The sequence below is a fragment of the Etheostoma spectabile genome, chromosome 3 (genome assembly GCF_008692095.1).
Source record: "Etheostoma spectabile isolate EspeVRDwgs_2016 chromosome 3, UIUC_Espe_1.0, whole genome shotgun sequence".
Lineage (NCBI taxonomy): Eukaryota > Metazoa > Chordata > Actinopteri > Perciformes > Percidae > Etheostoma > Etheostoma spectabile.
The window spans coordinates 15443771-15468638 of NC_045735.1; the positions used below are offsets into that span (position 1 = coordinate 15443771).

The following is a 24868-nucleotide window of genomic DNA, read 5'->3' on the forward strand; positions in this document are numbered from 1 at the left end:
TGTGTTCGCTCTTAAAATAGCCTCCCGTGTTCTGGTCCTTCCGTCACAGCTTTAATTTCTCGCGGTGAAACATACAGTTCTGTTTGAAATCAGCCCTACACTGTATATCTCATATCCACAGCTGTTTGGGCCAATCTTAATGTGGGTGCTTGATGCTGAAAGGGTCTGAATGTGCCTCAATGCTACTCAACGCCCTCAACGTAAGTGTGCACAAGCAAAACAATAAGAGGCTATTAAAGACCACCTTGCTTTCTTTGCCGGTTGTTATTAGGCAGCATTTTAATTAGAGGACCCCTCTTACTGGCAGTATATTCGCTTTATTTAAGTGGCTCAATCATGTACGGTACTTCAAATGGTAGGTTCACAAGGCCTGGTGGGTAGCCATTAGGAAATGTATTTTATGTATGAAACAAATCCCTTTCCCATTGTGTAACAGACAGTGTGAATCATAGATCAGCCTCTGTGGTAAGATATTGATGCAGAGATCCAGGAAACCCACACTGTGTCTTTCACCTTATGACCCATAATTACTCACCAAATGTACTGTATTGCTTTTCTATGTTTTAGCAAGTCTTTTAGGAAAAAGTGCTGTCATGATATTCTGTCTAATTTTGGTTCCTCTCCAGCCAATCCACCCTCGGCCAAAGAAGCCCACGAGCCTGAGAATATACGAGGCCCACGTAGGCATCGCTTCATCTGAGGGAAAGGTCGCCTCATACACCAACTTCACGACCAATATGTTGCCTCGTATAAAAGACCTGGGTAAGACATGAGACTAGGCTTGGGCGCGACCGGTATCTACCGGAGCCGAATGACAACATTTTTGGTGCCACTTAAATTCCTGTGCTGCGCCCCCAAACTTTAGCAACTGACGTTACAGACAACCGAAGCATCACTGCACGTGACGCTAGTCAACACTACACCAGGCAGCAGGTAACGCTAGCCTACCGTTAGCTGTATCTGAAGTCTCTTTTATATAGACCTTAGTGGTCCCCTAATACTGGATCTGAAGTCTCTTTATATAGACCTTAGTGGTCCCTAATACTGTATCTGAAGTCTTTTTATAGACCTTAGTGGTCCCTAATACTGGATCTGAAGTCTCTTTATATAGACCTTAGTGGTCCCTAATACTGTATCTGAAGTCTCTTTTATATAGACCTTAGTGGTCCCCTAATACTGTATCTGAAGTCTCTTTTATATAGACCTAGTGGTCCCTAATACTGTATCTGAAGTCTCTTTTATATAGACCTTAGTGGTCCCTAATACTGTATCTGAAGTATCTTTTATATAGACCCTAGTGGTCCTAATACTGTATCTGAAGACTCTTTATATAGACCTTAGTGGTCCTAATACTGTATCTGAAGTCTCTTTTATATGACCTTAGTGGCCCTAATACTGTATCTGAAGTCTCTTTATATACACTCACCGGCCACTTTATTAGGTACACCTGTCCAACTGCTCGTTAACACTTAATTTCTAAGCAGCCAATCACATGGCGGCAACTCAGTGCATTTAGGCATGTACATGGTCAAGAGAATCTCCTGCAGTTCAAACCGAGCATCATTATGGGGAAGAAAGGGATTTGAGTGACTTTGAACGTGGCATGATTGTTGGTGCCAGAAGGGCTGGTCTGAGTATTTCAGAAACTGCTAATCTACTGGGATTTTCACGCACAACCATCTCTAGGGTTTACAGAGAATGGTCCGAAAAGAAAAAACATCCAGTGAGCGGCATTTGTGGGCGGAAATGCCTGTTGATGCCAGAGGTCAGAGGAGAATGGCCAGACTGGTTCGAGCTGATAGAAGGGCAACAGTGACTCAATAACCACCCGTACAACCAAGGTGGCAGAAGAGCATCTCTGAACGCACAGTACGTCCAACTTTGAGGCAGATGGGCTACAGCAGCAGAAGACCACATCGGGTGCCACTCCTTTCAGCTAAGAACAGGAAACTGAGAACTACAATTTGCACAAGCTCATCGAAATTGGACAATAGAAGATTGGAAAAACGTTGCCTGGTTGATGAGTCTCGATTTCTGCGCGACAGTCGGATGGTAGGGTCAGAATTTGGCGTCTACAACATGAAAGCATGGATCCATCCTGCCTTGTATCAACGGTTCAGGCTGGTGGGTGTGTGTCATGGTGTGGGGAATATTTTCTTGGCACTCTTGGGCCCCTTGGTACCAATTGAGCATCGTTGCAACGCAACAGCCTACTGAGTATTGTTGCTGACCATGTCCTCCCTTTATGACCATAATGTACCCAACTTCTGATGGCTACTTTCAGCAGGATAAGCGCCATGTCATAAAGCTGGAATCATCACAGACTGGTTTCTTGAACATGACAATGAGTTCGCTGTACTCAAATGGCCTCCACAGTCACCAGATCTCAATCCAATAGAGCATCTTTGGGATGTGGTGGAACGGAGATTCGCATCATGGATGTGCAGCCGACAAATCTGCGGCAACTGTGTGATGCCATCATGTCAATATGGACCAAACTCCCTGAGGAATGCTTCCAGCACCTTGTTGAATCTATGCCACGAAGAATTGAGGCAGTTCTGAAGGCAAAGGGGGTCCAACCCGTTACTAGCAGGGGTACCTAAAAAGTGGCCGGTGAGTGTAGACCCTAGTGTCCCTAATACTGTATCTGAAGTCTCTTTTATACGACCCTAGTGGTCCCTAATACTGTATCTGAAGTCTCTTTTATATAGACCTTAGTGGTCCCTAATACTGTATCTGAAGTCTCTTTTATATAACCCTAGTGGTCCCTAATACTGTATCTGAAGTCTCTTTTATACAGACCTTAGTGGTCCCTAATACTGGGACTGAAGTCTCTTTTATATAGACCTTAGTGGTCCCCTAATACTGTATCTGAAGTCTCTTTTATAGACCTTAGTGGTCCCTAATACTGTATCTGAAGTCTCTTTTATATAGACCTTAGTGGTCCCCTAATACTGTATCTGAAGTCTCTTTTATATACCTTAGTGGTCCCCTAATACTGTATCTGAAGTCTCTTTTATATAGACCTTAGTGGTCCCCTCATACTGTATCTGAAGTCTCTTTTATATAACCTTAGTGGGCCCTAATACTGTATCTGAAGTCTCTTTTATATAGACCTTAGTGGTCCCCTAACACTGTATCTGAGTCTGAAGCTTTTGATGAGGGGGGTGTGACCAACTGCCACTTTGCTCGTTTGAAAGCCATGATGTCTCTCTCTCATGGGGGGGCCAAATTTAATACCCAGGGCTTGGTTCACACCCATCTCCATTTCTAGCCACTGGGGGACCATAGGCAGGCTGGGGGAACTCATATCAATGTTTTTAAAAAACCTCATAAAGTGAAATTTTCATGCCATGAGACCTTAAAAGCTAGAAATGCTGAAAGCCAAACGTGTCACTGGGAAGGATTCCAACACAGTGCCGTGCAACAGCCTGCAGCTGAAGACACAGAACACTAGCTGCCCTTTGAGACGGCCACTGCTGGAGTTGAAGGAGAAACAACACCGATGGGATCTAATGAAGCGTTCACTGGCACCTTGTAAGCTCTTGGTGCATTCAGTGTTGTGGTAAAGGACTCTTCGGCCATCTACTGGTTCTTTGTTTTGTCGTTTAACAACAATTGACCGGTGAAATAAGTTATTGTTAAAACATTTTAAATAAATCATTTAAATGTGCACCTATGACCTGAGCAATAAGCAAGTCGTTCTTTAATGTCATGACTGTCGTTTTTTGCTCTTTTTTAGGTTTTTTTTTTGAGTATCGGTTTAGGCACGTTTTTCGGTATAGAAAAAAACCAAACGATACCCAACCCGCCCTACACAATGACAATACATACGATTTTTCTCTTCCCCTTAGGCGTCCCTCTTATTTTGTTAGAAACTGAAGTCTGCAGAAGGCAATCATCCTGCTGTGATCCTCTTCGTCTTAGTGTGACTAAGAGCTTTGGCGGACTCAACTTGAGAACAATCTGTATCTTCTCCAGCCAGAACAGAGAGGAAGTGAAGCGTTAAGGTTACGTTTGTGTATACCTCCCGACATATCAAATCGGAGCCAGCAACGTGTTTAGAAAAACACTACTCCAGGGGTTCGAGTGCCTATTTTTTTTTTTTTTTTTTTTATAACTGTCAGTGTCCTGTGCCATCTCTGTCAACTGCTGGTCCTTAACTGTTCCTCCAGTAGTGTTTTCAGCAGCAGACCTGTCACACTCCCTCAGCACAAAGCCACATCAGCAAGTCAACATCCTGTTGACTGGCATGACCTGATGGGATCACTGACTGTTGGACAGGGTTTTGTAAAGAGGGCTCCACAGCACGAGTCACATACCACACAGCAGTTATGGCACAAAACTGCTTTCCATTTCTGTGATCCTGACTCAGACAGTCAATAGTAGAAAGAATCAATCTTCCTGCAAATACCATACAGACTTGTACTTGGGGCTGGATGATGTGATCTCATATTGATTTCATGATAAATTGTCACACTTAGTTTGATATCAATGAATTAGGAAGTGAGTAGTTTTTATTCAGCATTGTGTTACTGATTAATTTCTGATGTATTTGTTCGGATTATATGAATACGGGCTTTTTGATTGGTTCAAATGTCAGTGGCTGTTACATCTATACATGGTTTAACTATATAGGATTCAGATAATTTATTATGTGACTAGTAATGTTACTATAAACAACGTCCTTAATATCCAAAAAACGGTCTTAGCTTTGTGAAATTATGAGAAAGTGAAGCAGAAAGAGGACATGTGGTAAAATACTTTATCTTAAGAAATTATGTTTAATTGAAATTTGGCAGGATTTAAATGTCCTCCCCTATTTTATAAAAACAACAAAGAGGCAAATGACAATATTTCAAACATTAATTATTAATTATAATGTCAATTTTATGGATGGCAATGGCAGCCTGCCTGTTGACCCAACACAAATAGCTTTTGATTTAAAAATGTTTGTGATCTCTCGCTGTTGACCAAATTTTCATTTTTGAAGATACATTTTTTAAGATTGAACATATATCTTTTTGCCTTCAATAAATTAATGCTACACAGCACTGGAGGATAGTGTCCACAAAGCTGCAGATTTAGATTAGTTAAACTCAAAAGAAATATCAATAAATGTGCTTTGACTTATGATCAGCGTCTCACCTCTTCTAATTACAAGTGTGACTCATTAACTGCGACGTGTGATTGATTTTCCTAATTACTTAATAAATATAAAATAAAACAATAATTAATCTTAAGGAAAAGATCCCGGTCTTGTTTTGCAATTCTCCTCATACAAGAAGGGGCATTATATTGCAGTCTAATCCCCCCTGCTGCACTGCCATTGTTCCAAACCAGGAGCAGTGTGATGAAGGCTGTTTCCTTGGTTGTGTCATCCTGTGTAGTGGGAAAGGAAACTGTCAGAGTAAATGTTGTCAAAGAATCTACCTGGAGCAGCTCTGGGAATCTGCACAATAGGATTCTCCAGGAGGCTAAACTCCACCGTCTGTAGTGATGGCTGCCTTTGCCTGCCATTTCATTTTCTTCACTCTGAAGAGATTGTATATATAAATATAAAAAAGAGAAAGTTTCTCTCACCCCAGTGCTTTGTCACCCCCCCTTCAGAAGCCAACGTTTTTTGTTTTTTTTTCCTCTCTCTCCTAGCCTGAAAAGAAGCTGCGATATAAATATATAAATGTGCTCCTCACAACAGTGAAAAAGCGCAGAGCCTCCCTCTGGAGTGCTTCAGCGGCAGTTTAAAAGCCTGTTGTTCTCTTATTCATAGAAGCAGTTTTTGCAGGCCGTTTTGAAATGTTGTACATGACCTTATGACTCTGATAGCTGGTGTTTCCCTGTAGCCGCAGCTTGTCTTTTGGATAGTAGAGCTTGTGTCAAAAAGGAAATGCCTGGAGCTCACACATAGGCCTACAGCGAGACTGACACGGGTCAAATAGGATTGAGTCCTAATGTTCTCGGATGCTGGCTGTATCGTGTTAACGTGGCCAAACACATCAGAGCAGTGGACAGAGATATCTTCACAAAATGTCTTGGACTTCTTTTTTCATTCTGTGTCCAATCAACCCCGCTAATCATAATAATGAAATGCATTTTTAATTTATGTTTGGGCAGTGATTTCCAACCAGGTGTACTTGTACCCCTGGGGGTACTTGGAAAGATTGGGCTGAAGCTCAACTAATTTAAATAAATAGAAATTATGACTTGATTAAAAGAATAGATCAGCTGCAACACCTGAACACTACATGTTGAAGTTGTGTGAAAACTAGTTAGCAAGTTTAAACGTCTAGCTGAAAAGTAATGAATACATTGTAGAAATTCTTAGCTTAAATAAAAGACTAAACTGCTGAAATAGTTAACTTAAAGTAATGATTAAACGGTGGAAATAATTTGCTAAAAGTAACGATTAAACAGATGAAACGACACTAGTACGATTGATGACTAAACCAACCTAAATACAGTTCACCAATCATAAAATACATCACATTTCAAGGATACTTTGGGAGCTGAGGATGGGGGCAGGGCTGAGGGGGTACCTTGGACAAAAAAGGTTGGGAACCACTGATCTAAGGAGCTGGTGGTATTTTAAGAGGAATCCGATGAAAAGAAAAGATAGCAAGAATAATACTTCCTCCAGTGATTGCAGGAAAATGAAGCTCTCCAAATAGATGGGATGTAATGCTCTCAATAACAAAGAAGTACCAGGATGTCAAACTATCTTGGAACATCCTGCCATACGTTTTAAACATAGTGTTTTACTCTCAACTCCCACATCTAAAGTATTACAGTTAGTTCAATTATGTGGTAGGAAAGCCTGGAACACATGGAAGTAAAAGAATGTTTTTGAAATCGCTCTCTTTCTCTCTTTCTGTGCACAGGTTACAACTGTATTCAGCTGATGGCGATCATGGAGCATGCCTACTATGCAAGCTTTGGATATCAGATTACAAGTTTCTTTGCTGCTTCCAGGTAAATGCTTTTCACTTTCAGAGTATGATACAGAATATTAGCCTGACGTCATCATACTCAGATTCTAGTCAGAATGTAAACTTCCTGAACTCAAAGGTTGTGGGCGGGGCTAAGGCCGGCTGGCATCCAGGTTAACCACATATGTATTTTGTACACGCTTTGATTGCAAAGCTGTCATGTTACCAAAACTCTGTACAACATTTAAAGTTATAACCTCTATGGTTTTCATTATAAAAACATCCATTTTGGATTTCACATAAAATTGACTTTTTGTTTTTAGCATTAGTCATTCATTTATTTTGCATTCTGTAAGTACGTGTCTGTATTTGTAGTTTAGTTTTCCTGCCCCACAATCAAGTGACGCATGCAGATATTGAAAGTGATGTGAATGACAAAAAACAGTGTGCATTTCACATTATATGGAAGGCAAGATTTGTTATTTTTTAGATTATTTTTTGGGCATTTTAGGCCTTTATATCTTAAAGACAGCTAAGACGTGAAAGGGTAGAGAGAGGGGAGAAGGACATGCAACAGAGGGCCTCAGGGCCCAGAAGGCAACATTCAGTATTGGCATGCCAGAAGACATTGTTTCCAGTCAACTTTAGTCTTCTTTAATGAAACAACGCGACGAGTCTTTTCAGCTCAGCCGGGACTGAAATCCTTAAGGTTTTTACTTAGAGGTGTACTTATTATTTGCAGTGTTTTACATATCATGAACAGTATTTCTGCCCTTCAAATAGTTTGAGAGAAATTGGTGTTTCTTGGAAGGGTTGGATAAATATAACCCCGTCATAAAGGACAAAACTGAGCCAGCAACTTCCCAATTCATAAAAATAGTCACGTCAAATCAAGGTTAGGAAGTCTGACACCAGCAATAATCTCTCTGTAAATACATTGGCTGTTAATCCAGGGAGTGGAGGGAGTGGTAGATAAAGGTGGACTAGTCAGAGTATTTATCTCCTCTCAGAGATCCCTCCCTTGCTTAGAGTAGAGGCTGAACCCAAAGTGTAATGTATATTGTAATTTCACCCATGATTGATCTCTCAGTGTCACTTAAAACCTGAGCGGTCGAATACCGGAAAGCGGAGTAATACTGTCGCTATGTGTCCTGTTTAGAAAGGAAGCTGATGGAAAGATAGCTGGAAGGACAGATGGGTCGCTTTTGGACAATATGAGGAGTGTACACAAGGATATGTGTGTTTGTATATGGAAGTGTGTATGCATACATACTGTAGCATTACTCTGTGTCTTCTTTATGACACTTTCAATAACATTAAAGGACTGTAAAAGAGTTAAAATATCATAGGAAATTAATACAATGTATGAATCGGTGTGGTTAAAATAGATGATCTTGAAACAAATGACCGAGAAGGAGATTATGATTGTGAAATAATATACTGCTCAATAGTCTTCTAAATCCCAAACACGTTCAAGGGCAATATGAATAATGATAATAAAGTATAAATCCAGCGTGTGCTCTTGAACTTTCTCTTAAATTGCAGGCCTGTTGTCACTGTGATGCTAATTTAAGGAAAAGCAAACTCAAGCCAAGGACATTTTGGCTGCTCATCACCTTGCACAAGTCATGGACCAGGTTTATTTTTAGGGGAGGGGGCTAGTTGAGCCAGGCATTAGAAATAGACTTATAGGTTTATTGTTGTGAAGACAGTTGGTCCTTTCCTCCTCAAAGGGTAATTTTGACTTAAAGATTTGGATTTAGAGTTATTTTTGGAGCTGCAACTAAATATCCTTTTCATTATCAATTAATCTATTAATAGGTTTCTTAAAAAATGTATTTTTTGTCAATAAAATGTCAGAAAATGGGGGAAATGTCAATCAGTGTTTCCCAAAGTCCAAGATGCCGTCCTCAAATGTCTTGTTTTGGCCACAACTCAAAGAGGAGGACTAGGACCCGTTTAACAAGCTGCAAACATAGAATGTTTACTTGTTTTTTCATTAAAAAAAGATTCAAAATGATTAATTGATTATTAAAATAGCTGGCAATTAATTTAATAGTTGACAAAAGGTCAATTTATTTTTAATCTTTGCAGTTCTAGTTATTGAGTTAAAGGTTTTCAGATTAGTACAATTCTGTGTGTGTGTGTGTCTGTGTCTGTGTGTGTGTCTGTCTGTGTGTGTGTTTGTGTTCTAGTCGGTACGGTACCCCAGAGGAGCTGAAGCACATGATAGACGTGGCCCACTCGATGGGCATAGTGGTGCTGCTGGACGTCGTCCACAGCCACGCCTCCAAGAACACCGAGGACGGCCTGAACTGCTTTGATGGCTCCGACTCGTGTTTCTTCCACTCCCCCCCCAGAGGGGAGCACAGCCTGTGGGACAGCCGCCTCTTCAACTACTCCAGGTACTCACTGTCTACTTCCACACCCCTCTACCTCCTCTGCATCTTTGTATAGATGCATCACTCTGCAGGGTACTGGATGTATGGATGTCATTAAAAGGGCGTATTTACAAAAATAGAAGATACATTAAGATTGAATGAGAAATTTCACGCTACCAGCTACAATACCTCACATCAAGACTTACAAACAACACGTAAAGTTTTAGCTTTAAGTTTATTGGCATATGTTGTGCAATGTACAACAGGGGTGGGACAAAATATGGATATAACAATATATATAATTTGTCCTTCTTCTGGCGATGGGTGGGTGGCGATGGTGCAGTGGATATGACACATGCCTTTGGTGCGGAAGATCTGGGTTCACTTCCCTCTGCAATACATCAGCCAATGTGCCCCTGAGCAAGGCACTTTCCCCCTTGTTGTGACCGCTGACATAGCAATTGTAAGTCACATTGGATAAAAGCGCCAGCTAAATGACATGTAACGTAACGTAACGTAACGATACGAGAATCAATACGCTGGCGGCAAATATGGATGTTTTAATTAAATAGATAAGGCGCTCTAAATAGATTTCCGTATCACTTCTTCATGGCTCCTTGAGGTGGCGCTCAACACAAGAATGTAGGAAACCCAAGTTAGCCGATGAGGAAGAGGTTTCAGTTTGAGGAAAAGAACAGATGCCCCAGCCACGTTTAAGCCCAACGTCTGGACCGCCGTACTTTTACAACTGCAAGGTACTTTTAATTGAGCATTTTCATTTTCTCCTACTCGCCTATTGTAGGTTTTAATTATCTATTTGTATAGCTTTACTTTGCCTTTTCATATACATTTTTACAAAATATTACGAATAATCTAGGATGTATTAAAGTGGATAATAAGGAGACTTTATTGATCCGGGATTGAAATTCATACGCTAACTGCCAAGTCAAACTTCTGCTCTTAGTTTGGTGAAGTAATGCACAGTAGTGGAACGCATTCAAATTCAGAGACAGTAATATAGCATTATAACGAATTACTCAAAAATGACAGTAATCTATAATAGATTACATTCTGGAAGTAACTTGCCCAGCACTGATTACTTCCTGTTCTATTATGTGTTTTTATTAGAAGATCTGCCCTAACCCAGCACGGCGGGACTCTTACTTTACCTTTGTCTTTGACTTAATGCAACTATAATTTTAGTGTAATTAAATCCGACATTCCTTTTTCTGAGCCTTTTAGCGTCGTCCATGATATAAAAGCAAGGAACTGCTCACTGATTACTGCAATTTCAGCTCCACATTATGTTCTAGCTGTGGAGAATAAAAGCTGCGTTTGAATGTAACATATGCTACTAAAGTCATTCAAGCGACCACGGCTGCATCATACTGTATATATTAATGTTTACAGCGCTGATGAATGAGCACCGCAGTTTATGAGGTTCTGAATTCAAAAGAAAAATGTATTTAAGAAACATATGAAAAGATTGATAAATGAGGCCAAATGGGAGCTGACGTACCACTCTTTATATTCTCTCAGACCGTGTGATATAGCGTGATGTGTTGAAGGTCAAAAGCAAGCTATGATCTCAAAATGACAGATGACATCTCTCACCTGAATGGCCGTGCAGTCAGGCCCACTGTTAGGCTGATATTCCAGAGGCGTAGAACTGGCTAATAAAGGTGAATGTAGGCTTCCTCCAATGCTCTTGATTTTACCTTTTCACATCTGGCAAGACAGGTGTTGAATTTTAATGCGTTATGAGTAATGATTTGATGTTACAGTGTTGACAGGCTTTGGCAATGTTCATATTTTCAGCTAATTACAGGAGTGCGAGGAAAAACATGAAAGGCTTTAAGTCGGGCGGGCTCCTCTGGTGCTTAGTGTGCACCAAAACTATTGATTGGTGTTGTTGTAGGGTGGCTAATTAAGTGTCTCTCCTCTCGCCGCTGTACCCACAAAATGATCCCAGCGCACATTAAAGAGGAACGGGCATTGTTGAGTCTATCAAATGCCTTTTTGAACTCCCTTTTAATAAGTGTGTGCGTGTCGGTGTGCAGCAGCTTCCGATACATTATACAATGTTTAGTGTCAGGCACAGGAGCTATAATAAGAGAACAAGGGTGTTCTTTCATTACTTATTGAACTCTCCTCATATCCGAATTACTCATTAGACATGGTGCAGACATATGCCACGACTGGGAGGCATATGAGGAGTCATTTGTAAAATCCCAGAGGAGCTCGGCAATGTCATAGCCAGTTCATTTGTCTTCCGCGCCTCTCACAGGTTGTTTGGACGTGTCGTTTGTGTCAAGCTTTTCTGCTCCTCCCTTTGGGAAGGAAATGAAGCTCAGAGGCTAGCCGTGATCCTAGTGTGAAACACAGGCTGTTTTTAATCAAGCAGCAGCCCTGCTATCAGCCATCACAGTCCAACCATGATGTTCTTATTAGGTTGACAGAAGCTGACTGATACTGGCTATCAGAGCAAAAGATGCATTTTCCTTGTTGCTGCCACTTCTGCTCCGCTTCCACTTCTGCATCTTTATCAAGGAGTTTAGTTGGGGTTTGTTTCTCTTCAACTTTTCTTCAGTCTGGAGAGAACGCTGATTAGATCGATGCCTGCTATCCAATTGGTAACATGCATTGAAGGCCCTCGCAGACACAATAGTTGTGTGTCAGGACGGTCTGGGCCTCTCTTTATTGAAAGAAGCTTGTCCATGCTGAATATTTGAATTAGATAAATATTTTGAGTGTAATGAAGGAAAAGTGAATACAATATTTCTTGAACCTTTTGGGTTGAAATGTTACAAAGGCCCACATCAATGAGACTGTACAGTGGGGTTCGAAAGTTAGGGCACCCCAGGTAAAAATTTGTATTAATGTGCATAAGGAAAGAAAAGAAAAGATGAAAAAATCTCCAAAAGGCATCAAATGACAGAGTAGACATTTGTATAATATGTCACAAAGAGTTAGATTTTATTTACATCATTTACACTTTCACATTACAAAAAATTGCGTCTGCAAAGGTTTGGGCCCCCCCCCCCTTTGGAAAGACAGTGTCATGGATTGTTCTCAATCATCATCTGGAACGACCAGGTGATGTCAGTCTTAATGTTTTAAATGCCCAGACTCATCTGACCCCCCCAACAATCAGCACCATGGCTTCTTCTGAGCAGTTGTCTAGAAAACTGGAACTGAAAATAGATGCTCCCAAAGCAGGAGAAGGCTAGAAGAAGATAGCAAAGGGTTTTCAGATGCCAATATCCTCTGTTGGGAATGGAATTAAGAAATGGCCGTCATCAGGAACAGTGGAAGTTAAAGATCTGGAAGACCAAGAACAATATCAGACAGAACAGCTCGCAGGATTGGGAGAAAAGCAAGTCCAGACCCCCGTTAGACCCCCGATCCATCCAGAAAGACCTGTAAAGACCTGTATAAAGAGATACTCGTACAAACATGGTCTTCATGGAAGAGTCATCAGAAGAAAACCTCTTCTACGTCCTCACCACAAAAATCATGAACATATAGACAAGCCTGATGCATTGTGGGAACAAGTTCTGTTGACCGATGAGGTTAAAGTAGAACCTTTTGGCCGGAATGAGCAAAGGTATGTTTGGAGAAGAAAGGGCCCAGAATTTAATGAAAATAACCTCTGTCCAGCTGTTAAGCATGGGTGGGGGGGTCATGCTTTGGGGTTGTATTGCAGCCAGTGGCACAGGGAACATTTCATGAGCAGAAGGAAAAATGGATTCAATAAAATTTCCGCAAATTTTGGACGCTAACTTGATGCCATCTGTGAAAAAGCTGAAGTTAAAGGGAGGATGGCTTCTACAAATGGATAATGATCCTAAACACACCTCAAAATCCACGGTGGATTACATCAAGGGGCGTAAACTGAAGGTTTTGCCATGGCCTTCACAATCTCCTGACCTCAACATAATGTAAAATCTATGGATAGACCTTAAAAGAGCAGTGTGTGACAGACAGCCCAGAAATCTCAACGAACTGGAAGACTTTTGGAAGAAGAATGGGCGAAGATACCTCCAACAAGAATTAAGCGTTAATTAATCGTTTCCAAGGGGGGGTGGGGGCAGTACAAGGTATTAACTCTGCAGGGGGCCCAAACTTTTTTCAGACGCCATTTTTTTTTTGTTGTAAATGATGAAATAAAATCAAACTTTTTGTGACATATTATACGAATGTCTAATCTGTCATTTGATGCCTTTTGGAGATTTTCCATCTTTTCTTGACTTCTTTATGCACAATAATAAAAAAAATTTACGTGGGGTGCCCAAACTTTTGAGCCCCACTGTACGTCAATTGTTCTTCTAAAACTCTTATACTTGACAATTTTTGTGAATGTACCAAGGGTATAATGGTTTTGAATTTTGAATGTGTTTTTATTCTATTTTTAGTTTTGACTTTTGGATTTCCTTTTAGTTTAGTTTGAATTAGTTGTAGGAGTTGCTTTTTCAGTTTTTTCAGAAGGTTTTAGTTTTTATTTGTGCTACTTTAGCAGTTACTGCACAGCACAGTGTCATGTCTAGTCCGTCCAACTTCTGGGATTCAATGTCACGAGAGTTGATGGAAATTCATGCAGTCTCTCTTATTTTTCTGTAGTGACATATTAAAGCTAAGAAAAACTACATATTTTGTATTAGTTTTTTAAGCAGGCAATGTAGTTTCAGTTTAGTGTTAGTTTTTCTTGAAGGTTTTAGTTTTTATTCAGTTACAGATTCCCAAAAATATTTTTCACTGCTTATTTTTGTTTTCCTGTACTCTAACAACCCTGGAATGTACGTGGGAATGCACCGGTAACCCGACCGCTCTTGATATGATAAGCGGCAATGAACAGAAGGATATCTGCATTATTTGTTAGCGGTTGTTTCCTCCATAACCCTTTTTTCAAAGACGTCAAAGTCACCCTGAGACAGTTAGCGAGGGAATGAGCCGGTGGCTGGGCCGGCGTGCAGGGCGTGCAGGGCGTGCAGCCACAGAAGCTGAGCCTTTTTGCAGATCAGGGCCTTCAGATGTGAGAGTTCTAAGGAGCTTGATGTGGGCTTGTTCTGTAATCCCCCCACCTCTCCCAGGATCATTTGCATCCATTTTTCATCAATCTTTGTGTGAATTCTTAAGATATGAAAAATAGGCCCAGGGCCAGGCTTTTGAAAACAGTTTTTTTAACTCTTCTCCGTGTTCTCATGCTCAGAGATTGGCCCTGTGTTTGAGGACCAAGGAGCAATAATTCTCCTTCTGACAAGATTATTCTATGTGTGTATTTTCTTTTAGGTTCAAATATTTGTTAATGATGTGTGCATGGGAAATGTAAATAGTGAATGTTTCTGTGCCTCTGTGCTGCCATTGATTCTAAAAGAATAAGGACAAAAGATAGCTTATAGACATTCACTAAATGAGATTACCCTCTGCTTGGATTGTAATTGTATTCTACAGTAAGAGGGCTCAAATAAGGCAGAATCAAATAATGTAGGTTATGTGATGTATTATATGGTGCTAAATCCATTGATTAAGTTATGAGTTTTAATCCATGTGACATACTGACACTCCCATAAAGACCATATTGGTTTCATTACTTCAAGCTACACATGTATTATATTTGAGTCTTTGTTTCACAGTTACGCATGCCATTTTTAAGAGAACAAATTATGAAACATGTACTTTTTTCTCGGCATGACTTTTGACAGTGTGAGATCTGTTTTTATCTTTATTTTCAACTGCAGAACCTACAGTGTGCCAGCTGAACAGCCTTTAAATTGTGAAATTCTAAAAATAAAGGACTGCACACCAGGAAAGCCATGCAGGGGGAAGAAACGAATCACCCTGCTGATAAATGACAGGTTTTTATTTTAAAGAATCAGAGCAGAAACCATCACAAAAGATACCCAAACAATTGATCTCGACCTCCCTTTTGGAGCAATTATGGTTTTACATACAGTACTTGGGCCAACTTTGGACCATAGTTGGGGCCTGGCTACTGTCTGATCAATGTCAGCTCAGTCCATATTTACTCATTTCAGTATTTAGTACCCATGAGTTTTTTCCCCTGCCCCATCGAGTCACACAGCAAGGGGAAAAGCTGTTTTCCCCTCTGGTGAGCTCCAGCTAATGAGCTCAGCTTAGCTCTAGGTGTGCATGGGGGCTGCTTGGAGCTGCATGTAGTGCTCTTACTAGGTGCTGGATGGAGCCAGTGGCTAGGAACATAGCAGCTCCAAACCTTCATGCCCCTCAGCTTGTCAAAACTATCTGACAAATAGCAAAAAAAAGGTTCCAGAGCTCTCTGTAAGCAGTCAGCAGTTTTCATGGGAAATTAAATGAAAGGTCCCATATTGTAAAAATAGAGATTTTCATGTTTCAAATGTGCTGCCAGGACTTCTGTATGGTTGTAATGTCACATCTTAACTATATGTACGTAGACCGTGCAGCTACAGCTTTGTTACAGTCATTTCCCGGTGGCAACGATGGTGCAGGGATGCTGAGAGTGAAGATGTGGAAGAACTGGAAAAACTGACCAATCAGAGCAGACAGGCTTTTTCTAGAGGGGGGCAGGCGTGTTAAAATGGAGAGTGTTTCAGAGGATGAATACAGGTTTATTCAGACAGACAGTATGAGAAAACCACATAACAGCATGTAACCATGTTCTAGTAGAACCCCAAAATACAAGTAGGAACCTGAAAAGAGTGTGGACAGCAGAGAACTACTTGTTGTATTTCAGTGGCAAGAGATGTCTATTAAGAGCCAAAGTTAGGTTTACCCTTTCAGAGTCACTGTTCACATGACATGATTGTTTACTCTGTATTACAAGACTTTTAAGCTTTCCACATTTACAGAGTGAATGCTTGATTTACTAATTAACTGAGCAAGCAAACCACTTTGTAACTGGCCTGGAATTCCATACTAACCATACTAAGGTAACAGGGCGCCCTATGGCTCGTCCCCACTCTTCTACTTTCCCAACCTCGGGGGCTGTTATTCCCCCAACCAAGCCTGTAAGTTATACACCCTCCCTCATCAGTAGCTACCAGGTTCCGACCCACCTCTTTTTGTAATTAACCAATGCCAAGCGGGTAGCACATTGCAACGCATCTACCTATCTTACTGTGCTATAATTCTGCAAACATCCATACAATAAACATGATTTATATGTCAGAATAATCATCTGATTTATATAATGCCCTCCAGCGATTTCCTCTTGCCACCTCTTGGTCAACTGGAGAAAACTCCAATGGGGAAGAATTGGCCTTCCACACTGCAACTGAATTCTGAAAGGCTACAAGTACAAAGTGATACTCGTTACAGGTTGCTAAACATACAGTCTCACAGACGAAGAATATTCCTCCCAGGATGCCAAACAAAAGCAGCTAGCTGCCAGGCAGCCTAAAGAAAGCCAGATAAACGGCAGATCCAGGATCTGACACAAGGCCCAGCCGTGCAGGGACAGTCTGTCAGGCAGCGAGATGAGAGCTTACCCTGCATCACCACGCTACCTGGAGGGCTGCTGCTGCAGCGTGCTACCATGTGTGAAGATGTCTTTCTTACACATTTCTAGTACAGAGCACTTATTTGTTTTTTAGCACTTATGGGGGGTGGCATTTTTAGGCCTTTATTGACAGGACAGCTGAGTACATGAAAGGGGAGGGGGGGGGGGGGGGTAACGACACACAGCAAGGGGCTACAGGTCGTAGTCGAACCCGGGCCCGCTGCGTCGAGAAGTAAACCTCTACATATGGGCGCCCGCTCTACCAACTGGTAATTCAACTTTACTGGACTGAGGCTTATTTAATAAAAGAACATGACAACTTAACATGATTACAATTTCTACCTTCAGTCCCAAAAGTAATGAAGAATACTAGGGCTGTCAATCAGTTAAACTATTTAATTGCGAATAACTGCGTTGTGGTACATAGTTAACCCTTGTGTTGTCTTCCCGTCGACCCTGCACTAGTTGTGGTGGGTTTTTATCACCCGATTCAGTTTCACATCTTCTTAGCCAACTTCAGTCCAACTTATCACCTCTATAGTATTATTTTTGGTATTCATGGTCTATAAGCCTCATTTAAATAAAATTTTACCTAATTAAAAAAAAAAAAAAAAAAAGTTATGAATTATTCTGACTAATGGTTCATATTTGAGGAATGTTTGTTGATGGATAATCAGACTGCTTGTGGATGGAAGCATCCATGTTATTTTTGGGCTATTTGGTTGAAAGGAAAACCCATTTGTTTTATAGAATTCGGGTCACATTTGACCTCAAAGACAACATGGGGGTTAACTCGTGATTTATCCTAAATTAACCACACTTTTTTATCAGTTCTAAATGTACATTATCAGGGATATTATTAATAATACGTTTTTAAGCTCAAGTGGTGTTTGAGAATCAACGTACCCCCGCATAAACTCAGTTCACGTCGACAGTACATGTAAATAACTGGGATGTACGATTCACAAGTTGTCTCGATTCAGCTCAGTGTGTGTGTGTGTGTTGTTTTGACAGCCTTAGAAAATACATTACACAACATAAGCATGTCATATCTCTCAAGAATCTGCGGTGCACATGTGTATTCAATGTACCCACAAGCTGGAGGAATTATTCCATGATTGAATAAATAAATAAATCAAGCCTCAACCAAGAAATGTGAATTTATTACAGGTGTCACTGCTGTCAATTTCTCTGTCCTGGCTGCATTAATGGCGTTAGGGACTGGAGAAAAGTTTTGAAATGCGTTAAACGAGGCACCTTATTTGTCCTTTTTGGTCCAACAAATGTGCACCATCCATCAGGCTGTCAAGCATCGTTGTTTGAGCATCACACTTCTCGTGGAATGACCTGTCAGCTTCTGAAATTTATTTGGTCTTATCTGCAGCTTACCTGTGATTGTGAAAACAGGGACTTAAATCTTTCTCTCTGCCATCATGACAAGTTGCCTTGACCCCTTATGCAAAATTGACTTCTAGAAAAACAGCTCCGCTTGCAACGGAACACAAATACCATAATATGGGTCACAGTCATGTTCAGCTGGATGAGGAAATAAGCTCTGATAAGTAGCAACTAAGCATGAATATGGGGAAAAAAACGTTACTTGAATTGAATGTAGACTGTTATAGCTGTGCATTTGCAGGTAAAACAACAACGCACTTGATGGATTACCTTATTGTACTCAACAAGCAGCAATATTTATTCTAACAGTGCGTCCTATCCAGGTTTGACTGTCATTGCTGAGCTTTAGCACGAGGACAGTGTAATATGCAATTTGCTTCCTTGGTATTAACACCACATGCCAAGTGATAACTTCATTGAGCTGCATAAATAAGCGTTGTATAACATTGGGTATAGAGATCTAACTTTCCCACTGTAATTGGACTTGATGATGAATGGCATTGTGGGCCCTAATGTGGCAGCATGGTTTCATCTTGGGCATACTGCCTCTCACTGGCTATTATCTCCACCCCGTGAGGATACATTGTGTCTGAGCCTTTGTTGGCTCTGCGCAGTGGAGTGGAGGACCTAATCTATTTATCACAGGGTCTGCGTGACCACCCAGCCAGGCTGCTATATCGGATCATACCAGGCTCCCCTGTGCTCCTCCTCAAGGGAAGGAGGAAGCGCCGATGTAACATGCAGCTTCACACCTGTCAAACAATGCTGAGGTTGGTCATCCCTGAGGAATGGAGCACAGGAGGCAACGCATTTAAATGTGTTTCTGTGTCAAAAATATCTGGGATTTTGTCTTTTGCCACAGGGAATGTAATCCTTAGCATTTAGTGTTGATGAATCAAGTACACGATTTAAACAGGAGGTATAACAGAGAACCAGAATGGTCTGGTGTTTGAATGGATTTTCTGTAGTTTGAGATGTTTTTGAAACATGGTTGAAGCATGAATCTGGGACTCCTTACTGCTTCGACAACTTTTTGACATGATGAAATTGCATCATTGAAGCACAAAATGTTGAACTGCCCCTCAGTGTGGTGTCACAACTGAAAACCCCCCAAATGAAACTCAGTGTCTAACTTTTCTAATTCAGGGTCTGATTTATCTAAACTGTGACTGTAGAGAGATGAAGGGAAATTAGAACTTCCTGGTACGGGAGTAAGAATTCCAGAAGTATAGAAAAACATCATGAACACAATTCCCCACAAGCCCAAGACTATTTAGGCAAGACTTTACTTGACATTTTGTGTTGTGTTCTGTTCTGTTCTTTTGTTTTTTTAATTGATTTTTATTTTGTCTTCTCTCTACTATGTCTTTTGTCTTTTTGTTTTTTATCTTCCCACATAGACATACATACATGCACCATAGATACCAACTTCTAACAAAAACTGAAAAACATGTAGCTTTCTAGGTATAGTTACATCCAGGTGCACAAGACACGTATCATTCCAGCCATTGTTGGAGCTTAGTGTACGAGTTGCGTAATCCCAGTTGGGGGTTGGAGCCTAAGCAGAGGCAGCAGTTCACATTTAATCAGTGTCATGAATTTGTCATTCGCCTCCCATCCACTGCTGCTTTCCAGGATGGCATGCGTGTGTACACGTTTTGATTTGGCACTCATTACGTACACCACACAGAGCGACCAAATCTTGAGTTTTAACTGACATTTCCATGGTAACTCGCCACTGAATGGCTAGAGGTGAGATGCGTAGTGTACTTTGCCTTGAGTGGCGGCTCAGATCCCGATCACTCTCCCATGGCTCAGTCAGGAACGGGAGCTGGAGCCATTTATGGAATCCACCTCCTACAGCCTCCGCCAACTCAGTCCAGCCAGCAGGCACAGGGAACATTTGCATGCTTTGTACTTTGTACACCATGGGCACCGAAACCCAGGCACAGGTGCTGCTTTCATATCCAGATAGGTTGTTGGTTTCACCCATTTCTTTCTGGAGTATTCGCCCTCTTGCTTGTAGGACAGAGGAGCTCGTCATACGTTGAAGATGGAAGCCAAAGCGAGTAGAAGCATTTATTTCATTCCTCGGGAGAAATAACTCAATTCCCCTGCACGGTGTTTGTTTACCCCTGTGTAGCATTAAATCCTATCACTTCAAATACAAAGTGATGGGCCTGGCTATACTAAACCTTTGCCAGTGGTCATGCCTAAAATTTCCTTTAGAATAAATAAAGTATCAACACCATCTCCTGTCACCAACACTCCATCTCCAACATAATGGAGCTTTGGTTATCAATAAGTGAATGTCCTGTAGCGGTGAAAATTAATTTCTGGTGCCTAAAATGCATGATAAGATGTGAGTTATTCACAGCTGTGTGTGTGTGTGTGTGTGTGTGTGTGTGTGTGTGTGTGTGTGTGTGTGTGTGTGTGTGTGTGTGTGTGTGGTGTGTGTGTGTGTGTGTGTGTGTGTGTGGTGTGTGTGTGTGTGTGTGTGTGTGGTTGTTAGCTGGGAAGTGATGCGGTTCCTACTGTCAAACCTGCGCTGGTGGATGGAGGAGTACTGCTTTGACGGCTTCAGATTTGATGGTGTTACCTCTATGCTGTACCATCACCATGGCATCGGTAAGGCTGGTTTCTGTGCATCTCTTATTTCAGGACGTGTGTGTGTGTGTGAGAAGCATGTCATCCTCCTCTCTTTTGAAACCCACAGTGCAGTACGAACCACAGACTCCAGAAGCTTAAAGAATGAGGCCATCAGGCGTTTGTGTTGAGAGGACTGACTGATCCCAGCCATCATGTGGGGACATGTCTGATCTATACAGCTTGTTTCAATTTAAGAAACAGAAGGACACTATAGTGTTACTGTTGCCTAATGAATTAACCCTAACTTTATCAGGATTTATAGTATCCTGCTCCATGAAATAACTGGCCTTTAATAATAACCACCTACCTGCCTCTATGGGAATTTTAACATTAGTCATTCACACAGGAAATTGGTGTCCTTGAAGGTTGGATCTTTGCTATTTATTTTTAATTAAGGCATTTAGATCAATTGCCAAAAGATGCTTTTTTATTCTTCTATTTAGTCAACTTTAACATCAACATTGGACTCACACCAGTTCGCCTACCGTAGCAATAGGAGCACAGAGGATGCGGTTTCCATGGCACTGCACTCTGTGCTCACACATCTGGACAATAAGAACACTTATGCACGAATACTGTTTGTTGACTTCAGCTCAGCATTCAACACTGTCATCCCGGCTAAGTTAATAGCCAAACTTGGAGACCTGGGCATCAACACCTCCACGTGCAATTGGATTTTGGACTTTCTTACCAACAGACCCCAGAATGTTCGATCAGGCTCCAACTGCTCCACGTCCATCACACTCAACACTGGTGTACCACAGGGCTGTGTGCTGAGCCCGTTTCTCTACTCCCTCTTCACCTCCGACTGCAAGCCTGTGTACGAATCTAATTCCATCATCAAGTTTGCGGACGACACTACGGTGATTGGTCTCATCAGCAACAACGATGAGACTGCCTACAGGGAAGAGATCCAGCACCTGGCCACATGGTGCACTGAAAATAACCAGCTCCTCAACACCACCAAAACCAAGGAGCTCATCGTGGACTTCAGAAAGGAGCCAAGAGGCACGCACGACACCATCCACATCGATGGAATGGCTGTTGAGCGTGTCTCAGTTTCAAGTTTCTGGGGATCCACATCTCGGCGGACATGTCCTGGTCAACCAACACCTCCTGCCTGGTCAAGAAGGCTCACCACGCCTCTTCTTCCTGAGGACACTGAGGAAGAATCAGCTTTCCTCAACTATCCTGGTGAACTTCTATCGCTGTGCAATAGAAAGCATCCTGACAAACTGTGCAACAGTGTGGTATGGGAGCTGTTCTGTTGCAGAGCGCAAGGCACTGCAGCGGGTGGTGAAAACCGCCCAGCGCATCACCGGGACTCCACTGCCCGCCATCGAGCACATCCAGAGGAAACGCTGTCTGCATCGAGCTCGCAGCATCCTGAAGGACTCCTCTCACCCAGCCCACAGACTGTTTTCTCTCCTGCCCTCCGGCAGGCGTTTCAGGGTCCTCCGGACCAGGACCAGCAGACTAAAGAACAGTTTTTTTCCCCAGAGCTGTCTCTTTATTGAACTCTAATCCTCATTGATCCCACTCCCCTCATATACTGACAGACTCTCCTCTCCCTCCTCACACCTGCCTCCATTTTGTTATCTGCAATATTATAATGTTCATCTGCACTGCTGACTGTTACTATAGTAACGACTGTTACATCTGCATCTTTTGCACTACTTACCTTTTGCACTACCTACATTTCATTTGCACTGCTGACTGTTTATTTATATACAGTACCAATTGTTTACATTTACATCCGCACTACCGTACTTTAACTGTAATATGCAATTACTTTCCACCGCACTTTAATTCGGATAGTTTCTGCCCAAACTTTACCTTATTTCATTAGTATATTATGCTGTTTGCACATATCTGTAAAAAATTTGCAATTATAGTAATATCCACCAAATTCCTAGCTGTAAATCTTGCTCACAATACCTGTTATCTATATTTTGTATTCATAGGACAAACCCATCTGTAAAACTCTGTTTATAATAGTATTCTTTTCTATATTTATTCATTACATATCCATGTCTTGCACTTACGGAACCATTGTATATCCTGCACTTACTGCTATTGACCTTCTGGTTAGACCCAAACTGCATTTCGTTGCCTTGTACCTGTACATGTGTAATGACAATAAAGTTGAATCTAATCTAATCTAATCTAATCTTTAGCACAGGTTCATAAACTTATGAGCACCACTGTATGTCTTCGCTTTAAGGACTGTTCAGACAGAGAAAGATATGATGTAAAAGAGTAGCAGCATTTAACAAAGAAAAAGTGAGGAATAAAGGTCTTTAGAAGTCTGGGTGGAAAACATGATGAGTGTTGACTGTGTGGGTGTTACTCCTCAGGCTCGGGCTTCTCAGGGGACTACAGTGAGTACTTTGGCCTACAGGTGGATGAAGAATCGTTGGTTTACCTGATGCTTGCCAATCACATTCTTCATACCCTTTATCCTGACTGCATCACTGTTGCAGAGGTAAAAACACGCTCTACAACACAACCCACCTGCAGCATTCTCTTCCTTTGCAATGACACTCCCCACAGCTATTATTGTTTAAAAGCACTTATTAGTGAGGCATAGCTCACTTAAGTATTCATTGGTGTAATTAAGAAGTAATGCAAAAAGGAAATTGGGATGTCACTCTGATTTTGGCCTGTGGTATAGGATTTGTATCCCTTTTAATATGCGAGCTGTGGAGTGGCATTGATGTGATCCTGGCTGACTACTGGGAGAGAAACGTGTGCACACAAAGGGAAAATGTGATATGAAATGGTGTGATTTCTCTGCAGGATGTGTCGGGGATGCCTGCTCTCTGCAGAGGAGTGGAAGAGGGAGGAATTGGTTTTGATTACCGACTGGCTATGGCCATTCCTGATAAGTGGATTCAGGTAAGATGATTTACCTCTATTTAATCTAACTTTTGCCCTCTGTTGTTTCATAATTGGAAAATGATTCCATTTATTAGATTGTGACAGTGGAAAGACAGGAAAGGTGGGAAAGAAATGGGGTATGACACGCAGAAAAGGGAGGCAGGTCGGACTCGAACCCGGGCTAGAGGCCGCCCCTTTCCTAGTTGCTTTATAGACACTGTAGGTCTCTGCTCACCAAGAAACTTCTCTATAAGCCACAAATACAGTGGAGGGAAAACAGAATGCAGCTCAAAACAGGGATGACAGACCATGGCAGTGACAGGGCATGTTAGGAGGCATTAAACACTCTTGTGCTGTATTACAGCTGAGCCTGTTGCTAAGCGTTTGAGCCTTCTTAAAGAAGCTTTCAAGTGTAAAACCTGTCTAGCAACATAGTGTCACAAAGACCTGCACGGTATTTTCCTGGAGGAACCTGCATGGTGTTGTGCTCCAGTGTAACCTGAATGGACGAGGATGCTTAATACACGTGAAAACTAAATGCACTGACTGACTCCTGAAAGGTAGCAGTACTCTATGAATGCTTATATCCTCATGCAAAGTTCCTGTCTATACTTAAACAATACACTCAATGACATGACAATATTGCTAAAGAATATTCCTTGGTGAAGCTTATAATCAGTGTTGGGCAAGTTACTTCCAAGTTCCAAGGAGGTTGCAATATTTGTTAAAGTCAAAATATGTGTCAGACCATTCTGAAGACGAAGGCTAAAGAAAACATTGTTTGGTACAGATCCTCGCCACAAATCTCAATATATTACATTATATATTACATATTACAAAAGAATTGTTTTAACATTTTGCAATGAAAATGAGAATGGATCATATGGGAATAGCACTATCAATCAAAATAATCACAATTAGATCTTTTCTTCATATCATGCAGCCCTAATTACAATGTTGCCGTCATAGATTTACTGTAACTGTACAGGACGGGCTGTAGTTAGCTGCGTTTTAGCATTAGCATGCATTAAACTAAAAGGGGTTTTGGCTTCATTATATTTCTTTATGCTCACTTAGTGTATAGGCATCAAACTGAACCAAGTTATTAATTAATTTACATATTGATTACTTGCTTTATT

At 41.3% G+C, this 24868-nt stretch overlaps 1 protein-coding gene across 1 annotated transcript in view; it reads left to right on the forward strand.

The window, feature by feature from the left end:
* Positions 1-24868, forward strand: part of gbe1b (glucan (1,4-alpha-), branching enzyme 1b) — a 117239-nt gene that overhangs the window by 24956 nt on the left and 67415 nt on the right. The window contains exons 5-10 of the mRNA XM_032504108.1: positions 627-762; positions 6879-6969; positions 9122-9331; positions 20713-20828; positions 23207-23334; positions 23649-23747. Coding sequence (XP_032359999.1) covers positions 627-762; positions 6879-6969; positions 9122-9331; positions 20713-20828; positions 23207-23334; positions 23649-23747 — 780 coding nt within the window. The remainder of the gene's footprint in view (positions 1-626; positions 763-6878; positions 6970-9121; positions 9332-20712; positions 20829-23206; positions 23335-23648; positions 23748-24868) is intronic.